General features: G+C 48.5%; 2 protein-coding genes and 3 non-coding genes across 5 annotated transcripts; all 5 read right to left on the minus strand.

Moving 5' to 3' along the window:
- Positions 1–740: 740 nt before the first annotated feature.
- LOC119163602 (ras-like GTP-binding protein rhoA) lies at positions 741–21747 on the minus strand. Its single transcript, XM_037415631.2, has 4 exons — positions 21066–21747; positions 18593–18793; positions 2161–2349; positions 741–928 (listed from the first exon to the last, which is right to left on the minus strand). Exons 1-4 carry the CDS (start codon positions 21312–21314, stop codon positions 890–892), a joined length of 678 nt encoding a protein of 225 aa, XP_037271528.2. The 5' UTR covers positions 21315–21747; the 3' UTR covers positions 741–889.
- On the minus strand, positions 4357–4429 carry TRNAA-AGC (transfer RNA alanine (anticodon AGC)). The gene has a single exon. It is a non-coding gene; the product is annotated as a tRNA-Ala (tRNA).
- On the minus strand, positions 5312–5384 carry TRNAA-AGC (transfer RNA alanine (anticodon AGC)). The gene has a single exon. It is a non-coding gene; the product is annotated as a tRNA-Ala (tRNA).
- Positions 11142–16137, minus strand: LOC142771604 (uncharacterized). Its single transcript, XM_075873308.1, has one exon. It carries the CDS (start codon positions 16107–16109, stop codon positions 15048–15050), a length of 1062 nt encoding a protein of 353 aa, XP_075729423.1. The 5' UTR covers positions 16110–16137; the 3' UTR covers positions 11142–15047.
- Positions 17107–17179, minus strand: TRNAA-AGC (transfer RNA alanine (anticodon AGC)). The gene has a single exon. It is a non-coding gene; the product is annotated as a tRNA-Ala (tRNA).
- Positions 21748–22018: the final 271 nt, after the last annotated feature.

Below are 22018 nucleotides of genomic sequence, written 5' to 3' on the forward strand. Positions count from 1 at the left end.
AGAGGTCGAAATTTCAGGAGCCCTCGACTACGGCACCTTTCATAAATCATATCGTGCTTTCGAGACGTTAAAGCCCAACAGTTAGGATGACCGCACTTGTCGTGCCCCCCCCCCCCCCCCGCAACCTCCCCACAGCACAGAAACCCTGGCGCTGTACTTAATAGTACCATCACTAAAAAAAAAAAAGACTATGTTTAGGTCATAGCAATATAAGCAGTGTATGCACAACGTTAGGATGTTGCGGCAATTACGTCAATATTTTTGAAGCATTGTTCTGAGCATCGTTGTCTTCCAAGCAACCCCGTCGGGTTCTCGCCACGTCCCATGGCTAATAGCAAGCGCTGAAAAAGACAAATAACCTGTCTTTTGGGACAACACTTTCTAGCGAGCGAGCACAAAGGCTTGCACAAGCGGTATTGAAAGTGCACGATATTAAGTTTTTTTTTTTAATAGTTCCCACCGCTGTGCAATTCGTGTGTGACACTGCGGTGTATTCAATGAAGTCAGAATGAGCACACGACATTCGTCTACACGTCTGGCTTCATCATTATGGGTCAGCAGCTTAATATCGCTATTTTGAAATATTTTTCACTGCTCTGCAATATTCACACAGTATTTTATTGTCTCCGAAGTTTATACGAGGATAATTCGTGAGAAAAAGCGGTACCGTGATGAGTGAGAAATTGCTTGTGCGCGCATGAGCGAATCACATTTCGCAGGACTAACGAATTGTCAAGACGGAAGGGAATATTTCTTTATTGAACAGCTTTTGATTTGGGCATTGTTTTGAATGACGCAGTAACACGATGCTGGGCTAACTGCCCTGGCAGGGACGGTGACGGACGTAAATGTTCATGCTTGACAATGACTTGCTCTTTTGTGTTTCATGCTACAGCACGCAACACCGGCGCTGCTTCTTTCCTCCTGGCTGAAAAAAGAAAGAAAGGAAAGTATAGCTACGAGATAATAATGATGATGATACGGCAGTGCTAAAATGAAACCTAAGTACACTTTTTAAAATCTTAACAATATTTGCCTTTTGGTAGAGATGACTTGCTGCTCACGGTCAATGTCGACCTCACTCACTCATTCATGCAGCCTTGATTGATTGATTTGTGGGGTTTAACGTCCCAAAACCACCATATGATTATGAGAGACGCCATAGTGGAGGGCTCCGGAAATTTCGACCACCTGGGGTTCTTTAACGTGCACCCAAATCTGAGCACACGGGCCTACAACATTTCCGCCTCCATCGGAAATGCAGCCGCCGCAGCCGGGATTCGAACCCGCCGCCTGCGGGTCAGCAGCCGAGTACCTTAGCCACTAGACCACCACGGCGGGGCACTCATGCAGCCTTTCTGTTGTTAATCGGTGTTTGTTCTGATCTCTTATGTGTCCGCGTCTGCAGGCCAACTTGTTTTATCAATCAATCAATCAATCAATCAATCAATCAATCAATCAATCCTATCCGTATTCAACTAACCACTAAAGACAGTATAATATGTACAGTAGCGTCCAATATGAATTGCAACATGCTGCCCGTGGTCAAAACGGTGCCAACACAGCACTGTTGCAGCGTGAACTTATTTACAGCGCAACACCAGAAAAACACAGTGCATGCAGGGAAGGAGGAAAAGAGAAAAAAAAGACGGAGCCGCCGTTCTTTTCTCTTTTTCTCCTTCCCTGTCCTGTGTTTTTCTGGTGTAGCGCTGTAAATAAGTTCACGATGAATCCTAACCAACTGGCCCAAGTCACCGTCTTACTGCACTGTTGCACCAACATAGCAATCAGTGACGTAAACACTGCAATAGCGGCATCTCCAAGAGCAGTGTCACGTTTGCCGGTGTTACAGGCAGGGGCGGCGCCAGGATGTTTTTACTGGGGGGGGGGGGGGGGGCAACCACGAAAAGTGAGTTCCTCCGGGGGGGCAAGCTAGCTCTGCTCCTACTAGGTTTTCAATATATGCTTCCGGGCACTTGGGTGGGCATAGGGGGGGCAGGCGAGAATTTTGGGGGGGCTCCAGCCCACCCTTGCCCCCCTCTGGCGCCGCCCCTGGTTACAGGGTAGGCTCGGCGTCCCTTCAGCCACGGCCACCGTGTCGCAACCAAGAAGGTTATAAAAAAAAAAAAAAAAACTGAGCGCCACTGCACGTGTACCGACCTGCTGCTGTAGCGACGCCTTGATGGCCGCGTCGAAGACCTCCCTGACGCCGATCTTCTTGAGCGCCGAGCACTCGACGTAGGCCGCCGCCCTGATGCGACTGGCCACGGCTCGCGCCTCGGACGAAGTCACGGGAGGCTTGTAGTTGCGCGGGAGAACCAGCGGCGGCCGGTAGTCGTCGCGGATGTCCTGCGAATCGCCGCCGGGTATTACAGAGTCGAGAGTTACCACGGCAATGCGAGAGATTTTTCGTCCGGGGGGGGGGGGGGGAGAAGGAGGAGGAAAAAACCTTTATTGATGCTGGCTGTGCCAGATAGCCCTCATCTCCACCGGGCTGGTTGACATCCCTAGTCCGGGACGTCATTAGTCGAGGCCGCCACTCGAGCCCGCTGGACTAGAGTTCGCTGTTCCTCTAGTGTGGAGCTATTGAGTAGGGTCGTCTCCCAGTCCTCTTTGGTGGGGTTGGGAAAGGGGGTTAATTTTGGGTTCATTTGGCAGCCCAGACCATATGGTAAGTGTTGGCCACTTCCCCACAGTACTGGCACTGCCCACTTGTTTTTGGGTGGTGGGGGTCTTAAAGCCAGCCTCCATACATTGACATTAATAGGAAGAGGGGGGGGGGGGGAAGGCGAGAGAGGGGCAAAAGGCAGCCCCATACATGTACATGGTAGGAAGGGGGGTGGTGCGACGAACCTTCCCCCCCCCCCCAACTCCCCCTAAAGGAGAACCTTGGGTGCGCTTACAGACAAAAGTGATCTATGGACGTCGACAAGAAGGGTACAAAATGCCGATGACGTCAACAAGGCGCCCCACGTTTACTAAATCACTTCAAGTGGAAGCTAAAAGTAATAGAGATTAATTAAAAAGTAATCAAAGGTGCTTTGAAAAGTACCAACCTGGACTTTCGAAGGTGAGTTTACTCTGCCATTTAGATCTGCTGTAAGCGGAGGCGGTTCTGCACGAGTGCTGGGCTCGGCGAATTCTGATATAGGATATTTTATTTTGACATCGAAGTTCATTTTCGCATGGCACACCAACTTACATCCACATCATAAGCGTGTGCAGGGTTACCTTCTACGGGGAGGGGGGGTGGCAGCAAAGGTACTTCGCTGCGCCTCCTTCACTATTAATAGGGGGCAAACTTTATGCCCCCCCCCCGCCCAATAAGTGCAAGGGGGACTCGCTCCCGCCTCCCCCCCCCCCCCCCGTGCGCGTGCCTATATTCAACACTGTCGTGGCATCAAGCTTACACTTCACGTCCTAGTATGACTCAATGCGATGAAATTGCGATGACTTCAAGTACCGAAGCATTCAAAATGGGCACTTGTGCGCCACTAACGAAGACACGAGGTGAAGCGGCCGTGTAAAGTTCATACCGAAACCAACTTTTGAAATCATAATCCAATGAACGTTTCAGGTATAGCACTCGCGCATACCAGGACATTTTCTATGCTCTTGGTGGTTTGGCTCTCGTTTGGCGCAAGAAGAGGTGGGAACTGAAAATTTTGGTGTCGGTACGCTTTTAGACTTTCCACTCAGTCTGGTCAACACTTGCTTGTCGCTCATTTCGGTATCGACGCTTTGTGAAGAAAATTATTAGTAATAATGGTGCTAAACAGGGACAATCGGGGACGTCTGGACTACTTGAATTGCACCTTAATTGCACATTTAGCAACTCAATTCCCTCATACAGTGACGGTTACTTGTGAGCGCTGACGAGAGAGTTGGTGCAGGTATGAATGAAATTTCTTATTTGTGTGCCCAATTGGCACTCGGTTCCTCCCGATTCGGGGTAGTACAATACTATAGATCACACATACATGTAATAATGAAAATTTCTTGTTGTATAGATAGGCCTTAAGTAATAATTCTCAATTTGGACCGGAACCGCTATTTACAAAAATTTTACATAGTTCTCACACTCTTCAGAAAACATTGCAATGAAAAGGGTGCCCTCGATTTGCTTATCTTATGAACTATTTCATTAAGATTGCACAGAAACCACCTGTGTATGAAAAAAAAGCTAATAAAAGATCAATAAATAAATAAATGAATGAATCGAATCAAGAAATAATGTCGGAAAAAAATTCGTGAGCAAGAAATACGATCCGGAGATTTTAATAAGTAATAGACAGAGAAAGATCGAGTCAAACTGATGCCCGAACCGTGGGGTAAAAAAAAAAAAAAAAAACACAGTGGAGGTGCTGGGTATCGATCCCAGTACCTCTCGCATGCTAAGCGAGCGCTCTACCATCTGAGCTACACCCCCGTACGAAATGCGCGATCAGTTATCAGCATTTGAACCGTCTAAATGAGAACAAACGGGTGAGAGTTCTTGCTTTCTCTCTCTCTCTCTCTCTCTGTCTCTCTCTCACAATCCAGTTTTCCAGATCACGGCAGCGAAAGACCGGTCGCCCAGTGCGTACGGCGCAGTGAAGAAATCACACGGTTCCTTTTGAGTGTTGTCTAAGACGACTCGAAGTTAAAAATCAATATCATCGCAGTCCATTGTATTTGTGTTCGCAATCGAATGATGAATGGAATATCTAATACTTTTTTTTTTTACGATTCGACAATAAATGAAACCATAACAGTTGTGCACGGTTAGCTTGGTGGCAAAAACAACAACAACAACTTACTTGCGGTATTTAATACACATGTGTTATAAAGGGAATAAAGAATGTCCAGCGTGGGCGGATCTATAAATTTTCTTCTGGTGCAGCGTGCAGGGAAAAGGGTCCAGTTTTCCTCTATCTATGTTTGAGCGCTTGTTTGTATGCGTACCCGTATATATATATACATAGAATCTCTCTTCGTCCCCCTCCCCAATCAGCCCCTGTGTATCCCGCTGACATCCGCACAGCTAATTATAAGAAGCTTGTACGTCAAGAACAATTTCACTTACTGACAATGAAATATGATCGCACGAAACATGCAATCACTTGTCCGCAGAATGTAATGTTTGATATTTGTGTCGCGTTCTAACGTGAAACTCAATCAATCAATCAATCGATCGATCAATAAATGAATTAAGTAATCAATCAATCATGCTACAAATGCAGTTGTTCAGACAAATGATATCTGTCACAAACATTATTGTCAGCACTGTATGCAAAAAAAAAAAGAACAGAGGAGAAAAAAAAAATGTCAGTGGAGGTGCTGGGTATCGATCCCAGTACCTCTCGCATGCTAAGCGAGCGCTCTACCATCTGAGCTACACCCCTTTTTTTTTTTTCTTTCTTTATTGCCTGTTTACATACAACATTCACAAACATATATACATCAAACAAAGTAGAAACATGAAACAAAAAAAGAGGTAAAAAGAGTCATATTTAACAGGCTTTTTAAAATTCCTTCATCTGTAGAAGGCTTTCTACTTGATGAAGCCATTCGGGCACCTCTTGTTGAACCTTTTCTGCTTCCACGAACGAACAGACAGTAGTAGTAGTAAACAACTTTATTAAGGCAGCTGACGGTTTCCTAAGTGGCGAGGGCTGTCAGGCCATGCCTGGTCGCCACCTCGTCAGCGCGTTTGATGGCCCGGAGCTGGGTGTCCAGGCTTGTGGTCGTGAGGATTCTCTCCCAGGCCTCACTTGAAGGTGACTGTCCTAGGAGGTTTGGTGGGGGAGGGTCCTTGCTGCATCCCCAGATGATGTGATCCAAGGTTGCGGTCTGGGTCTTGCAAAGGGTGCACGTAGATGTGAATAAGGCAGGGTATATGTGCCTGTATATGTACGGGGAAGGGAATGAGTTCGTTTGAAGCCGCCGCCAAGTGATTTGTTGAGCTTTGTTTAGTTCTGGGTGCGGGGGTGGTCTGGTTTGCCTTGATAGCTTGTAGTACTGTGTGATGTCGTGAAAGGTGATGAGTGCTTCAGTTGCTTCGATATCGTGGTCCGAAGTCTGGCCCACCGCTCGGCATACGAGTCCTCGAGCTTGTCTGTGGGCGGCTTCGTTGCCCGGGTTTCCTGCGTGCGCTGGGACCCAGATGAGTTGGATTAAACGAGGATCGTCATCGTCGGTGCTGCTGGCAGTAGTGTCGCCTGAGGCGTTGCGTGCCGCTCGGGGCAGAGGACGGAGGATGCGCGCCGTGGTTGGGGAAACAGTGCCCCGGGCAAATCGGATGATAGCAGATTTGGAGTCACTGATAATTGTTTCAAAACCGGCCATTGCGGCGAGTGCTATGGCAGCTTCTTCGGCCTCGGTTGGGTCTTGTGTGCGTATGGAGCCGGCGCACCTCGTGGTAGGCTCTATATCGACTGGGGTACGTTTCGACGAGACGTTGATTGCAAAGGCTTGTTTGGGGGTTGGGTAGCTTGCCGCGTCGACGTGAGCCACTTTTGTGTTCGTACCATAGGTATTGTGAAGGTTTCTGGCGCGGGCTGATCGTCTACCGTCATGAATGCCGGCCAGCATGTTTTTCGGCAGCGGCTGCACAATGAAGCGCTGTCTGAGGAGAGGCGGTAGCGAGATCAAGTCTTGTCCGCTTGGTGACGAGGGAATTCCGATTCGTTGAAGTATCCATCTTCCGGTTTTACTACCACGCAATCGTTCAATTTGTGCAGTTCGGTGAGCCTCGATAAGTTCATCTATTGTATTGTGAATTCCAAGGCTGAGGAGGTGCATGGTCGATGTGGTGCGGGAGAGGCCCAAAGCGATCTTGTGGACTGTGCGAATAAGTCTGTCTACTTTTTCTTTTTCAGCCTGGAGGAGTCGTAGGTACGGTAAGGCATAAGTTATTCTTGTGGTTACGAAGGCGTTTAACAGCTGGAGAAGTTCCTTTTCTTTCATGCCGTGTTTCCGCGCGGAGATTCTTCCTAACAGACGGGCAGTCTGAGTGACGGTGACCGCAAGCCTCTCTAGTGCGACGGTATTGCCCCTGCCGGCTTGTACGTGAAGGCCGAGTACCCGCATGTGCTGCACTATCGGTATTTCGGATCCGGCCATTCTGAGAGTGATGGTTGGTAGTGGCGGGTGTTTAACCTTACGGTAGTCAGGAGGACGAAGAAGGAGGAGTTCAGATTTCTCCACTGAGCATTCGAGACCTGCACACGCGACGTATCCGGCCACTGTGTCCACAGCACGTTGCAGTGCCTCCTCGATCTGTCCGTCGGAGCCAGTAGTGGTCCATACCGTCACGTCGTCCGCGTATAGGGTGTGTCGGATATTGGGTATGCAGTCTAGTAACTGTGGGAGTTGGCTCATTACAAGGTTGAAGAGGAAAGGTGAAAGAACAGCTCCCTGTGGCGTGCCTTTGTTGGATAGGGCAAGTCTCTTCGTGGCGTTGCTGTCAATCAGGGAAAGTTCCACAGTGCGGCCTTGGAGGAAAGAGCACACGTAGTTGTAAATGCGTTCCCCAGGGTTTGTTGAAGCCAAGTGCTGGGCTATCGCTTCATGTGTTACGTTATCGAACGCCTTGCGTAGGTCTATGCCTAGCATTGCTCGCGTGCCCGCGCGTACGGGGTCTTTCAACAAATCGTGGTAGATTTGTACGAGGGCGTCTTGAGTAGATAAGTGGGCGCGAAAACCGAGCATGGTTGGGGGGAAAAGGTCTTGCTCTTCTGCAAGTGTTTCTAGCCGAGCCAAGACCACGTGCTCAAATAGTTTGCCAAGGCATGAAGTTAACGAGATGGGGCGAAGATTTGATAAGTCTGCCTTTTTTCCGGGCTTTGGTATAAACACTATTTTCGCGTGCTTCCATTCTTCTGGTATATTTCCGGCATGCCAGCAGTCATTGAAATATTCAGTAAGGGCAGTTACTGACCTTGCGTCTAGGTTGCGGATTGTTTTGTTCGAGACGCCGTCTGGACCTGGTGCCGAAGTTGTGCGAAGCTTTAGAATGGCTGCATACACTTCGGCTTCTGTGATGTCGGCATCAAGAGTTGGATTTGGTTTACCTTCATAGGGTGGTAGCGGTGTCGCTGGTTGATGGGCTTGGTTGATGTATTTGTCCGCCAGTTCAATTAGTAGATCTTCGTCTGATCCGGGGTGTTGGTGGACAAGTCGCTTAAGTCTGTGCCGTGCGGCTGTTTTCGAGTCGTCGGGATCCAGTAAGTGGCGTAACAGGTGCCACGTCTTCTTGTTGCCTAGCTGTCCGTTGAGTCCGCTGCACAGCTGGCCCCATTGTTGGCGGGCGAGGTAGGTACTGTGTCGCTCAATTTCTTCAGAGAGGGCCTGTATGCGGCGACGCAATTTCTTATTGTAGCGCTGCTTCTGCCATCTGCGCAGCAGGCTGGCGTGTGCGTCCCACATGTGGAGAAGACGAGAGTCTGTGGCAGGCGTTTCCTCTGCTGCTTTACTTTCGCGCGTTGTGCGTCGCACGTGGTCGTTTAGGGAGGCTGTCCATTCCTTGAGGTTTGTTATGCGTTCTGGGGCTTCACTTTCACGGATGTCTCTAAATTTTGGCCACTCCGTGATTTGAGCGAGGGCGTTGTGTACTCTCTTGCCAGCGGACGTCTGTACCTGGATGGCAATGATGTAGTGGTCACTACCAGCGAGTTGACAGGTGTTCTCCCATCTGGCCTGCGCAATATTCTTGCAGTATGTGAGATCGGGTGACGTGTCCCTACACACGCTGTTTCCTATGCGGGTTGGTGACTGCTGCAGGTCATTTAGTAGAGTGAGCCGGAGGTCCTGACCGAGTTGCCATAGCTTCTTGCCTCGTTTGTTCGCCTGCAGGTAGCCCCAGTCAGGGTGCCTGGCGTTGAAATCGCCCAGTATAAGCAGTTGTGCGCCTCGAGAAAGCGATGTGGTTTTCTGGAAGAGCAGGTTGAAGTCGTCGGCGCGTGCCCGGGGTGCGCAATATACGTTGAGGATGAAGACTGATTGGTGCGAGCGTTTTCGCGGAAGAATTTCAACGACCGTGTGTGGAATGTCCGAGAATTCTAAGTCGTGTTGTTTCGCCGTGAGGCTCTTGTGGACGAGCGTGCCTGTACTTGGGGCTTCTTGGTTGTGCGAGTCGGTGAATTGTTGGAAAGCGATGTATCCAGGGAGTGAGACAGAAGCCATTGTTTCTTGTAGTGCGATGACGTCTGGAGGCGTTTGGCAATTGGGCAGTTGTGTTTCTTGTACGAGTAGCTGCAGGTGGGCTTTCTTTTTACGAAAGCCCCTGCAGTTCCACTGCCATATAGTCAAGTGGGTGCTGGCCATGATGCAGCAGCTGGAGCATTACTTGAGGCCGTCGTGGGTTCGCTGTGCTGGGTGGAAGAGTGAGAGGTCACTCGGTTGCGTGTGATAGCTGGTGCTCTGGCCATGCTTTGCTTGATTACTGCAAAACTGGTGTCTGTGGCAGTTCTGAGTGCTTCTAATCCGGCTACGGTGTTGTTTACGGTGGCTTCCATGTTTGAGAACCGTGTCTCTATGTTCGTTAGGCGTGAGTCTACGGTTGCGAAGGCTTCTGTTACGGCGGCACGAACGGCGTTGACGACCGTGGTTTGGACTGTCGTGCGGAGGGCTTCAGCAACGGATGCGTTGACCATTTCAATAATTCGCGCCGTCATGTCCTCTTCGGATTGCAGCGTTTCCGTGGAAGTCGTTGCTTTGCGTTTGGCTGCTGCGGGTGGTTGGGGCTGTTGAGTTGAATTATGCACGGACTGGCTGGCCTTTGCCAGTTTACTTTCTAGGGAGCGGTTCTGCGCAAGGAGCACTTCGATCTGAGCTTGTTGCGTCGCCATTTGGGATTTTAACGCATTGATTGTTTGCGTAAGTTCCTTGACGAGCGGGTCATGCGTTGAGGCGCACGGTTTCGATGGCTGCGGGGGAGATGATGGCAGCGGAGACGCTGCGCTTGGCGCCCATGCTACACTAGGGTTGCTTGGTGGTGCTTTGGATATATCAGCATGTGGGATGCGACTTGATGATCGGGTTCTTGATTTGGACCTAGAGTGGGAGGCTGCTTGACCCTGGCGAGATCGTGACTTCGATCGGCTGTCGCGTTTCGTCGGCGTTTGTGATGTCCCGAAACTGGGGTAGTTACGCTCGTCCAAGGCAGGCGGGCTATCGTCATTTGAGGTTTGCTGCGTCGCTGGTGACTCGGTTTGTAGCGTCTTTCCTGCTTGTGCTGCGTTAAGTGGTTCAGACTTTTTGGCGAAGCGGTACTCGCATCTTGAGCTGTTCGTCATGTGTCCTCCTTGACAGACGATACAGCGTGCTTGGCATGTTGGTGGCGTTCCTTGCGGCGGTGGCTCGTGGTCTTCTCCGCAACGCGGGCAGCGTCGGCGCCTAGGTTGAGGGCACACATCGGAGCGGTGCCCGGTCTTCCGGCAGTTGAAGCATGCGTCTACTTTGGGATGGAAAGGGTATACTCGAATGAGACCTCCACGGTGTAGAAGCCATCTAGGTAGGTGGTCCCCGAGCAGCGTTATAAGTAAATTCTTCGTTTTTCCCATGCGTCGGCCACCTACTATTTGGTAGTCAGGGTTGCTGTCTTGAAGGTCCTTCAGCGTCTCATCATCGGTGGGGAACGTGTGGGCGTAGAAAGAAATGCCTCGTATCGCGTCGTCTGGTGGCGGGGCGTACATGTGTAGCTCAATCTGCCGGTCTTCTCCGAGGAGGATTGATGTGATGCGTTGGTACGCGATTGCTCGGTCGGTGGTTGCCACACTAACGGTGAAAGTGTTATTCCTTGGGTGTATGCGTAGTTGATCACGCTTGGCTGGGTCCAGGTCACACAGAGATGCCGCTTTAAGCAGTGCTCTCTGCAAGTCTCCGGGTGATGTGCGCGTGAGGTCAATGGGTGTCTTGGGGCGTCCCACGATGTGGTACGTGTGCGACGGCAGTCTTGGCAAGGGATGGCGTTTCAGTTCCGGCGGCGGCCGGGGGGTTGGTGGAGTTTTGGGGGCTTTGCTTACTTGCGCGTCGTTCATTTGGGCTTGTTGCTTAAGTGCCTGGTGACGTTTCGCCTGGGCTCGGAAACCTTGAGGTGGTGTCCAGGAATCGTCTGACCATTCTTCGAGAGAGATTTCGACGCCGTCGACCTCGATTTCCATGTCGGCTAGTGTCCCAGCGGCCGCGACAGCGGCGTTCGGTGTAGCGTCGCTAGGCTTAGGCGTCCAGTGGCGGATCTTGCCGGCGTGGCGTGAAAAGATGAAAAGCTTACTTGAAAATTGTGACCAATATCTGTCGGAAAGTTGTATCCTCGGGACCGGTATGATTTGCAGAAACCATTCGTACAAGAAATCTTGAGCTATGGCACGTCTTCCTACTGAAACATCGGAAAACTCCGGAGCTCGGTGCAGACGCGTCCGATCGCGTCGATTCTGAGAATCTCTGTCAACGAACAGACAGATTGAAAGAAATATTGCCTAACCGGACGTGCATTAACATCAGCATGGCGCACCGCCATTCTAGATTGCCATATACCGTGCAGGCCCAGTAACATAACTAGGTCGAAAGGTATTCCTTCTTCATTTGATGCTGGTAGAAATCTGATGCCATAGGCATCGAGAGGCAGATCCTTTTTCAAAGTCCTTTGGAGAACATCCCAGAAAAAGACTGCATCCCAGCAGTCCAGGAAAACATGTTCAATTGTTTCCGGCTTTTTGCAGAGAAGGCAATCAACACCCCAAGGAACGAACAAGCCTTTTTCTTGCATCCATGTTTTCACGGGCAAGGTCCCAGTGTGCAACTTAAAGAAAAAGGATTTCGCTCCAGGTGTTACCTCCATTTTTTTTACACGGCTTAAGACATTTTGGCCTGGGCCTACACGGTATAATGCTCTATATAGGGGAACAGGAAGAACTGTGTCTACTAAATCTTTGTATAACTTTTTACGCGAAACCGTACTGAGGTATTCCAATGAAAAACGCGTTTTTAGAAAGAGACATGAATCAACAACTTCTTTTAAGAAACCTCTAATACTTGCCTTCATGTGAACAGATGCTACCACAAATTCTGGCAACCGTCTTCCAAGCCTAAGCTGTATAACAGTACGTATGAATGGGTCTCGATTATTTCGGAAAAACATAAACCGATTAACTAACTGACGAAGGTACAAATGACACAGACCAAGTCCTCCAGAGCGAACCCGTCTGAATAAGTTAGTTCTACTTGTTCGCTCCCAAGAAGAACCCCACAAGAAACCAGCAAATATTCGATGAAGCTTCTGTAAATTCACACGTGAACAATGCATTACCTGAAGGACATACCAGAGCTTACTGACTAAAAATACGTTACAAAATGTCGCTCTGGCGAAAATTGATAGCTGGAAACCATTGAGTTGTTCAGCTTTTTCTCGTAGCTCCACGGCCTGACGCCGCCAGTACGGTTCACTGTCACAATAATTTTCTAATGGCACACCTAGGTATCGTACCGGAGTAGTAGTCCATGAAATACCAGCCACAAATTGTGGAGTCACAGGCCATTCGCCGTGCCAGTAACCCAGGCACTTGCTCCAGTTTACCAAACTACCACTTGCATTACAATAAAGGTTCACAATTTTTATGGTTTCAGCGATACTATCATAATCTTTACAAAACACAGCTATATCATCTGCGTATGCAAGTACCCGTACTTCAGCTTCTTGTAGTTTGTACCCCACTATGTTATTGCTTTTCATGACTTTTTGGCAAAATGACTCTATATAAATTGAAAATAGGAGGGAAGACAAAGGGCAGCCTTGTCGTACAGAACGTCTGACATTAATTCGTTTCCCGAGAACTTTGTTGATGATTAGCCGAGTTTTACATCCAGTATATGCCATTCGAACTGTATCTCGAATTACTTTGCCAACATTGACATTGTCTAACAAAAGAAAAAGAATTTCGTGCGGTACTCGGTCAAATGCTTTTTCTAAATCTATCTGGATCATCGCGATGTGATCGTTTGTGGCATCGCAGCACTCCAATACACTTCGTGCCTTGTGAATGTTTGTGAATATAGTGCGCCTTTTAATCCCACATGTCTGGTGGTCGCCTACAATGTTATTAATAACTGTCTGCAGTCTCCTTGCTAGCACTTTCATCAAAATCTTGTAGTCAATATTTGAGAGACTGATTGGCCTGTACGATTTCACTTCACGTAATTTAACTGCGTCCTCAGTTTTTGGAATTAAAATAGTATGAGATAGCAGAAAAGAAGGTGGCAGAGTCTTTATGTCTAAGGCTTCGTTAAAAACCGCTGCCAGGATCGGTGCTAGTTCGTGTTTGAATTCCTTATAAAATGCGGCTGTTAAGCCATCAGGTCCTGGGGACTTTCCCAAATGGAGGGCAATGATTGCTTTTGTCACTTCCGGTTCAGAAATAGGACATTCTAGGCTGTCTTTCCTGCAGTCCTCAACCTTTGGCATTAATTTTAAAAATTCATTCTTGAATTCATCTACATTTACTTTACATTTATCAAATAAAGTGGTGTAGTACTCGTTGAAAGCATCCTCTATATATCTTTGTTCACTTGTAACGTTACCCATGTATTCAATCTGATGTATAACATTCCGCTGAGCGTTTCGTTTTTCGAGACCAAGCATTCTTTTGGTCGGTTTCTCTCCTACGGTCATTTTCTCTGCCCTTGCCCTTATTTGTGCGCCACGATACTTCTCCTCATCAATTTGTTCCAATTTAGACTTTACTGACCTTATATCATTTGTGAATAAGCCTGGCGTTTTGCTTTCCTCTGCTAGCAGTTCTTTGAGATTTAAACGTAGGGTTCTTTCTTCTTCACTCTTTCCGTGTTTTATTACACATGAGCGTTCTATAGCTATCAACTTTATGTTCTGTTTAAATTGTTCCCACTTCACTCCGTATTTTTGGTCTCCACTATCTATGTTTACCAACGCCTCTCGAACACTGTCCATAAATTTTTCATCTTCCAAGAGATTAGAATTCAGCTTCCACGTGTCCCAGTTAAATACTGGTCTACGTCTATTTCTTTTACCTATTACAAATGATACTAAGCAATGATCACTAAATGAAATAGGGAGGACATTGTACTCACTGATAATCGGAATTAAATCCAGTGATACGTAGGCCCTATCTAGGCGCGCATGACTGGAGCCTTGGAAATGCGTATACAGTTTTGGTCCTTTACCAATACACTCTGCAACATCCTCAAGGTCTAAGTCAGAAATCAGATTCGTTAACGCGACTGTGCTTGAGTCGTTGAAATTGGATGTACTTGTTTTATCATCGGCACTGATTACACAATTAAAATCTCCCATAAGGATGACTATGCGATCGCATTCACAATAAGTACGAATTTCGTCGAATGTTACACACCGTTCATCAACTTTAAGAGGTGCATATAAACAAATCACTCGCCAATTAAGAGAAAAGAAGGTCAAATCACATACAACAAACCTTCCGGATGAGTCAGACGTGACGTTTTGAACACTGGCACCTAAACTATTCCGCACAAAGATCACACACCCTGCCGACCTACCAACTGCATGACTGACGCTGGCGGTGTAGCGTCCGGTGAAACGTTGCAGTAGGCTCTCGGTGGCGTCCACGCTCTCCACTTTGGTTTCCTGAACTGCAATAATGTCCAGGTCTTGGTCCATGGCTAGTCTGTAGAGCTGAGTCTGTTTCTTCCTGGAAGCCAGTCCTCGTATATTGAGCGTCGCTGCTTTCACGAACCCGCTCAGCGACGTGATCGGTGAGCGGGTCCAAGCTGAGAGCCCTGCACGTTCACTTATTGGGCTCTCGTCGTCCAGGGTGGATCCATGTTGTTCACCTTTAGTTTGAGCGGCCATCGTCGCGTTTGAGCGACGACGACCGTTGTCGGGCAGCGTTTCGTTTCTTGCCTCCACTGACCACCTTCCACTGCACTTCCGACTTTACTTGCGTTTCGTCTACTTGAGCACCGTCGTCTGAATCGCGACGGCGTTTTGCAGACGCCGATTCTAATTCCATGCTTAAGGTATCCAGGTCACTAGGCAAATCCTCATTTTCGTGCGTTTAGTTCGCCAAAGAGTGCTGTGAAGCCGAGTTTAGAGGAGTCGAAGCAGCGTTGGCCTGGGACGCCGGCGTTTCAGGGCGCGTTGCTTGCAGCTGCGACGTGGCGTGCATCGCAGGCGCAGGACGCGTCTGTTCGCTAGTCGTTGGGGCCGCTTGACTTCCCATTTTCCGTTCGGCGTTCGTGTCCAGGGCTGAAGAAACTTGCTTGCTTTTCTTCAGCACCGGCGTGTCGTCCGATGTCGTCTGCTTCTGTGGTGTCGCAGGCAAAGACGCTTGTTCCGATTCCTCCTCATCCATGAGAAGTTCACTCTGTTGAGTCTCTGGTCGTCGCCCTGCAGCTCGTGCGTATGAACGGTTACACTCGTCCTGCTCATGACCGAAAGAGTGGCATTCGCTGCACCTTGGGACCTTACAATCGTGTCGCATATGCCCCGTACTTCGGCACCGCAAGCACAAAGGCGGTCTTCCCGGCACCACGACCAGTGCCGTACTGCTGCCAATACGCACCTGATGGGGCAGTTGATCCACAGAAACGCCATCTCGTAGTTGCATGCGTATTACACGAGTGGTCGATTCAACTCCTTCAAAATCCTCGACTCTCCATCGGTCATCGGTCACCTCCTTGACGTCGCCGTATTCATAGAAGGCACGTCGAATAGCGTCTTTCGTAACATCGAACGCTAGCCAGTGCAATTTCATTTTAACCTCTTGCCGCGTCGGGTCAATGACGAGACATGCCCGGTCTTTAACTTTAAGAACGCCTGCGTCTGTCAGCGCTTTCTTTGCTTCCACGGTCTTCATGTTCAATAGCCACACGTGCGACATCTGATATGCTCCGATGCCACTTACTTGCTGTATGACGCCTAAATCTTTGAGAGGTTTCCTGAAGTCGTCGATGCGGTACGGTCGGCCGCTGACATCGCAGTGTAGAGCTACTGCTCGACGCATCGCTTCACCTGATGGCAACGAAGGCAGAATAATCCTGTAGTCCTTTGGCACGAGGGGAGACGCTGTACCGCGGCCGGCGTCGGCCGCTGTCGCTGCTCGGGATGAGCTTTCCATCCTGCGTCTGCACCAACCGGCGTCCAGAAGCAGAATGATCTGAGCTACACCCCCGACGAAGGGCACGCTTAATTCTAACGGTACTTGAACCGCTTTAACGAGAACAAACGGGTGAGGGCTAGCTTGCATTCTGTCTCTCACAATCCAGTTTTCTAGACCACGGAAGCGAAAGACCGGTAGCCCTGCGCGTACGGCGCCGTTAACGGTTACTTTGGTTTCATGTGAATTTCGCCAAAGCCGCGTTGAAGGTGAAAGCGATCTTCTTTTTTTTTTAAAAAAATTTCAGTTGAGGGTATTATAGTCCACTATCGAATGATGAATGTAATAATTAATACTTTCTCGTAACTACAAAACGAATTGAACCCTACCGGTAGTACATGGTTTTGCTGGGTGACAAAAAAAAAATAAACAGCTTATCTACGTTGTTTCATACAAGAGTGTTATACAGTGAACAACAACAACAGAGCGCTCAGCATGGTCGTATCCAGGAATTTTTTTTTCCAGTGCTTGGCGGAGGGGGGAGGTCGAGTTTTACTGTTTGTATGTTCGTGCGTGTGTTTGCATGTGCCCGTATATACATACACAACTGCTGCAAAACGGGGACCCAAACTAGCCCCTGGCTAAGCCGCTGACATCCAGTCAGCCAAAGAGCTTGTAAATCGTAAACTTCACTCAGTGACAAAATATGACACGGTACATGTCACCATTTGTCCGCAGAATGCAGTGTCCCTCATAAAGTGTCGCGTTGTAAGGTTAAACTCAATCAATCAATCAATCAATCAATCAATCAATCAATCGACCAATCAATAATAAATAAACATTACTAATTATTCATTAATATAAGTCATTATTATTCAATAATAATGAATAATTAATTATATTCCAAATGAAGCTGTTCATACAAATGACACGTGTCACAAACGTTCCTGTCATCACTGTTTACAAAAAAGAAATGATATATAACGCGTTTTACAAAACAAGAAAAAAAAAAGACGAATGGAGGTGCTGGGTATCGATCCCAGTACCTCTCGCATGCTAAGCGAGCGCTCTACCATCTGAGCTACACCCCCGACGAAGAAAACAGTCAGTTCTAACGGTATTTGAACGGCTTAATTAAATGAGAACAAACAGGTGAGAGTTTTTGCATTCTCTCTCTCAATCCGGTTGCCTAGATCACGGAAGCGAAAAACCGGTCGCTCAACGCGTAGGATTAGAATTGGGATAACGAAGTTGTAGGTAACTGGCGGATCTAGCTTTGCATAATTAGCAGGCAATTTCCCCGCCCGGTTTTCTCCTGGCTAATTGTAACTAATCTACATTTGTCCGTTTGTTTGTTTTTTAACGAAGCACGAGGAGGCTCTTGAAAAGCCGCGCTTATCGTGACGAAAGCCTGCATAAGCCGGCGGCCAATGTGCTATTCCACGGGCAGGATTGTACCGGTACCTCTATATCACTGCAGCATACTCCGAACATAATTGAGACTCATCACCAGTCACATGCGAGGTATGTAGCATTCAAACATTTCAAGATAAGTCGCGACACCTGCTTCCTGAAGATCCAGTGACCACGCGAAAAAAACAAAATGTTTTATATCAGTCACGCTGTCGCTTGGCGAGCCTAAATGTTGCAGTTCCTCAAATAAACCTTGCCGTTCCTTTTTAAGCTCACGACACTTGAGCAAATAGTGTCCCCTGTCACCACTTTCCGTGCAATTCTTAGCGCGTACAGCGTGCAGAGAACCATTCCCTTTCCAAACGACTGCATTGATTTTTCTCTTTGTTTCTTTCTCTCTCTTTTTTTTTCCTGGCCACTTTTTTGTGCCTCATTTTTCCTGTCTTTCTCTATCCGCCTGTTTAATACTTTCAGCGTCTTTCTACTTTTATCTGTCTTTGTTTCTCTCAGTCTCTTCCTTCTTTTCCCCCTATAGGCGTTTACTCGACTATCACTATTATAACATCCCACGCTGGTCCAATCGGCGTACGTGTTCTGGGAGCGAAGTAGAAGAGGAAGAAAAGGACGAAAAAGCAGACGCATCGTTTCATGATGATGATAGCGTTCTATCACACTGCGCGGACTAACGGTCAGCTTGAAAAGCTCCGCTGCTGAAAAAGACATTGCGCCGCAGATACGCCATGCATGAGTCCAAAGGATACAAATCAGGGGCGTAGCCAGGAGGTGGCACACCAAACCCGTGCCCCCCCACTCCCCACCTCTCCCGAATTTTTTGCCATGGCGAGAAAATGATCACTTCAAGGGGGTGACACCCCTGAAATAAAGAGTGCCCCCCCCCCCCCCCCGAAATAAAAGTGCCCTCTGAAATAAAAAGTGCCCCCCCCCCCGAAATAAAAAGTGCCCCCTGAAATATAAATTCCTCCCCTCTGAAATAAAAAGTGCCCCCCCCCCCCCAACCCCAGAACAAATTTCTGGCTACGGCTCCCTTACAAGAAGACACGTCCCTGTTGTGCTTTAACATGGATTCGTACCTTCTTGTTTCCGACGAGCACGATGGGCACCTTCGGAAGGTAGTGGCGGATCTCGGGCTCCCACTTGAACTCCACGTTGGTGAGGCTGTCGGGGTTGTCGATCGTGAAGCACATCAGCACCACGTTGGCCTGCCCGTACGAGAGGGGCCGCAGGCGGTCGTAGTCCTCTTCGCCAGCCGTGTCCCAAAGAGAGAGTCGAACCTGCGACCACGAGGAGTTAGCGCAGAGAGGAGATCCGTGACCTGTGACACTGCTTTCGCGGTAGAATTTCCTACATTTTACTCAAGAGAACTTTGGCGCTGCGAGCGTTCAGTCATAATAGGAATGGTGGGTAGCATAGGTGAGCAAACAGTGGGGGGTAGAGAGTGCAGAGGGGGGTGAGAGGGGAAGCGCAGCGCCAGCCCGATACATTGACATAATAGGGAGGGGGGTGCGACTCGGGGCGGGATGCATAAAGTAAGCCACATGGACTGATATAATGGGATAGGCTGGAGGTAGGGGGAGTGCTGCGACGAACCTAGAACCGCCCACCTGTGATGGGTAGTACACGGATTCGACTATAGTCTTCGCGCTTGCAGCTTCGAATGTACGTACTTGTGGCTTTGTCGTGGTGGTTTCACTTTCGTTTCGGATAAAACAATGGCTCGTTGCGAGCATCGCGGGCCGATTTGAGATGGCAAACTTGAAGAGAGTCAAGTGGTTGAAGTGGGATGGATGAATTTAAATAAAATAATTATCCGTATTAAACTTCTATAAATCACGCGGAAAATTGACACCGGAGTTTGAGCAAATGCATGCACCACCCATCACTACCCTGCTAGCTAGGGGAAATGCCTAGCGCTGCAGCTATTTTCTAGAGTGTTTCATGATTACATATTGATCTTATTATTGTTTTGATTACTTGTTCCATGTGTACTGTGCTGTTTTGGAAAAGCCATTAGTTGCGGCGAAATTTTCCATTTTTTTACCAATCTATAAAAATGAAACAAACGAAGACAGCGTTGTTCAATGTGGCTGTGAGCCGTTTTTAGATTATAACAATTTAGACAACAGTTATATGCTTACTACTACAGCAGCAGCAACAACAAAAACAACAACATTGTTGTACAAGTATAATTGAGCTGTACCAATATACCAAAGAAGGGTGTGCCTCTTCCATTCACCCCTCTTGCGCGCACATACATGCGTAGACGTGGGCAAGAAAGAGAGGGTGGCTGGGAGAGGGGGTGGCTGCCTCCTTTATTATCTAAAGAAGAGTGGGGGTGTGCCAATTGTGCTCCATACCTTTACTGAATCAGGTCTTTCACGTCATTTTTTCGCAGTGTTGTGGTAACGTATGTGTTTCACGAACCGAGGGCCTTCGCGCGGGAAGCAGATGTTTTATCACACAGCCACTCCGTCTGCCTGTGCAACAACCTCGAAAGAGAACAGCGCTTCGAGATTTCGAGATAAGTAGCAGTGCACTTGAAGTTCTAAAAAAAAAAAAACGTTTACTGGGGACAGGTAGTAACTGCGGAGCCGAGCCCCGAGCTGGAAGTATACTATAACAATAAGGATGGGGTGGAGCACATTCGGCAAGCATTTTCGAATCATGAATAGAAGATTCCATCCATTCCTCAAGAGGAAGGAATATAACAGCTGCATCTTACCGTTACTTACCTACGGAGCAGAAACCGGGAGGATTACAAAGAGGGTTCAATTTAAGTTGAGGACAACGCAGAGAGCAATGGAAAATGAAAATGATAGGTGTAACCCTAAGGGACAAGAAGAGAGCGCAATGAGTCGGGGAACAAACTGGCGTTAAGGACATCATAGTCGAAATCAAGAAGAAATTGTCATTAGCAGGGCACGTCGCGCGAAGACAAGATAACAGCTGGTCATTAAGAGTAACTGATTTCTAAGAGGAGGCAAGTGGGGGAGGAGGAGAAATAAAGTTAGGTGGGCAGATGAGATCAGGAAGTTTGTGGGTATGAAGTGGCAGCAGCAAGCACAGGACCGAGTTGACTGGCGGAACATGGGAGAGGCCTTTGTCCTGCAGTAGACGTAGTCAGGCTGATTATGTTGTTGATGATGATGGCAACGATGTGTTTCAGGACAATGGCGACCTATCAATCGAGGATGTTGCGTTCAAGGAACTGTTTACGTCCTACGTACCTTTACTCGGAAAGCTAGGGGCCAATGGTAGACCTTTGCGCAAAGCACGTCATCGCCTCGTTTTAATTTTTCCCATCCATTGTGGAGCACGTGTTCACGTTGTCTTTTGTTGTGGACCAACTGGTGGGGAGAGGGGGGGGGGTGCTAGGAAATTTCGCCCTTTAAATTTTGATTCATGAACACGGTGTAGAAGCACGTTAACGAGTGTTACATGATGGTAAGCCATATGTCATTGGTTTCATTAAGTTGTGGTCAACGACTTCCCTTTAAACCCTTGGTTCTTGTTACAGACTACGTGAAACACCATGTGCAAGTTTACCCTCTGATGGTTGGACTCGACGAACTTGCTGTACGTCTCGAAAACCGTCGGAACGTAGACGTCCGGGAAACTGTCGCTGCAGTACGTAACCAGGAGACAAGTCTTGCCGCAGTTACCGTCTCCCACGACGACCAGCTTCCGGTCGATGGGGGCGCCGTCTTTCCCGGTCATCATGCACTTCCGGCTCCGCGCGAAACACCTTTCTGAGACACACACACAACTCCCAAGTTCGGCGAACTCCCCAGACATACACTGTCGGCCGATGAACTTCCCCAGTGCCGTAAGCTGAGGGATCCGGCAGGTGGTGCGCACGATGACCGGTTAAGACGAAGGAGCGGCGGACAGCGTCTTGTTCGGAGGAACGGTTGCTGCAATCCGTCAGTTGTTCCCGGATCGAACGTCGTCCCTGTTGATACGTCCGCCGAGAAGTCCGAGAGACGGGGTGTGGTTGTTCATCTCGAAGAAGCGTGCGCACGGAAAGACTTTGAAGAACTCTTTCGCGGCGTAAAGAAGCTGCGAAGTTTCACCGATCAGAGATGCAGCGACGACAGTTCCGACGACTAAAGCTGTCGGCCCGGATGCATTGTGGTAACTTGCGCGCCCCGACGATGTTAGCGGCGTCTCAATTTCCTCTGTTTACATGGCGCCTGCTGCAGCGACGCGAGTTTCCGTTCGTTTCCGCTGATAGAGAATGAAGAAACCGAGGTTCCTTAGTGGAAGGCAAGGACGCCGCCGAGCTGTTGACGTGTTTCCTCTGGCAAATGAACAATACGCCGCTCGAACGCACGAATCATTTATTTGTGGATTTCTAGTGTTCCGAACTCTCTTCAACCAATGTTTCTAAGACGAAGGCCTTACATGCCTGATAAAACGGATAATGTGATCGTTGCCGTAGTCGCCGTCAACACAAATGTTTCCTAAAGTAATGGTGATGACATTCGAGACGGTGATGT

Source organism: Rhipicephalus microplus, chromosome 9, assembly GCF_043290135.1.
Source record: "Rhipicephalus microplus isolate Deutch F79 chromosome 9, USDA_Rmic, whole genome shotgun sequence".
In the NCBI taxonomy this organism is placed as follows: Eukaryota; Metazoa; Arthropoda; class Arachnida; order Ixodida; family Ixodidae; genus Rhipicephalus; species Rhipicephalus microplus.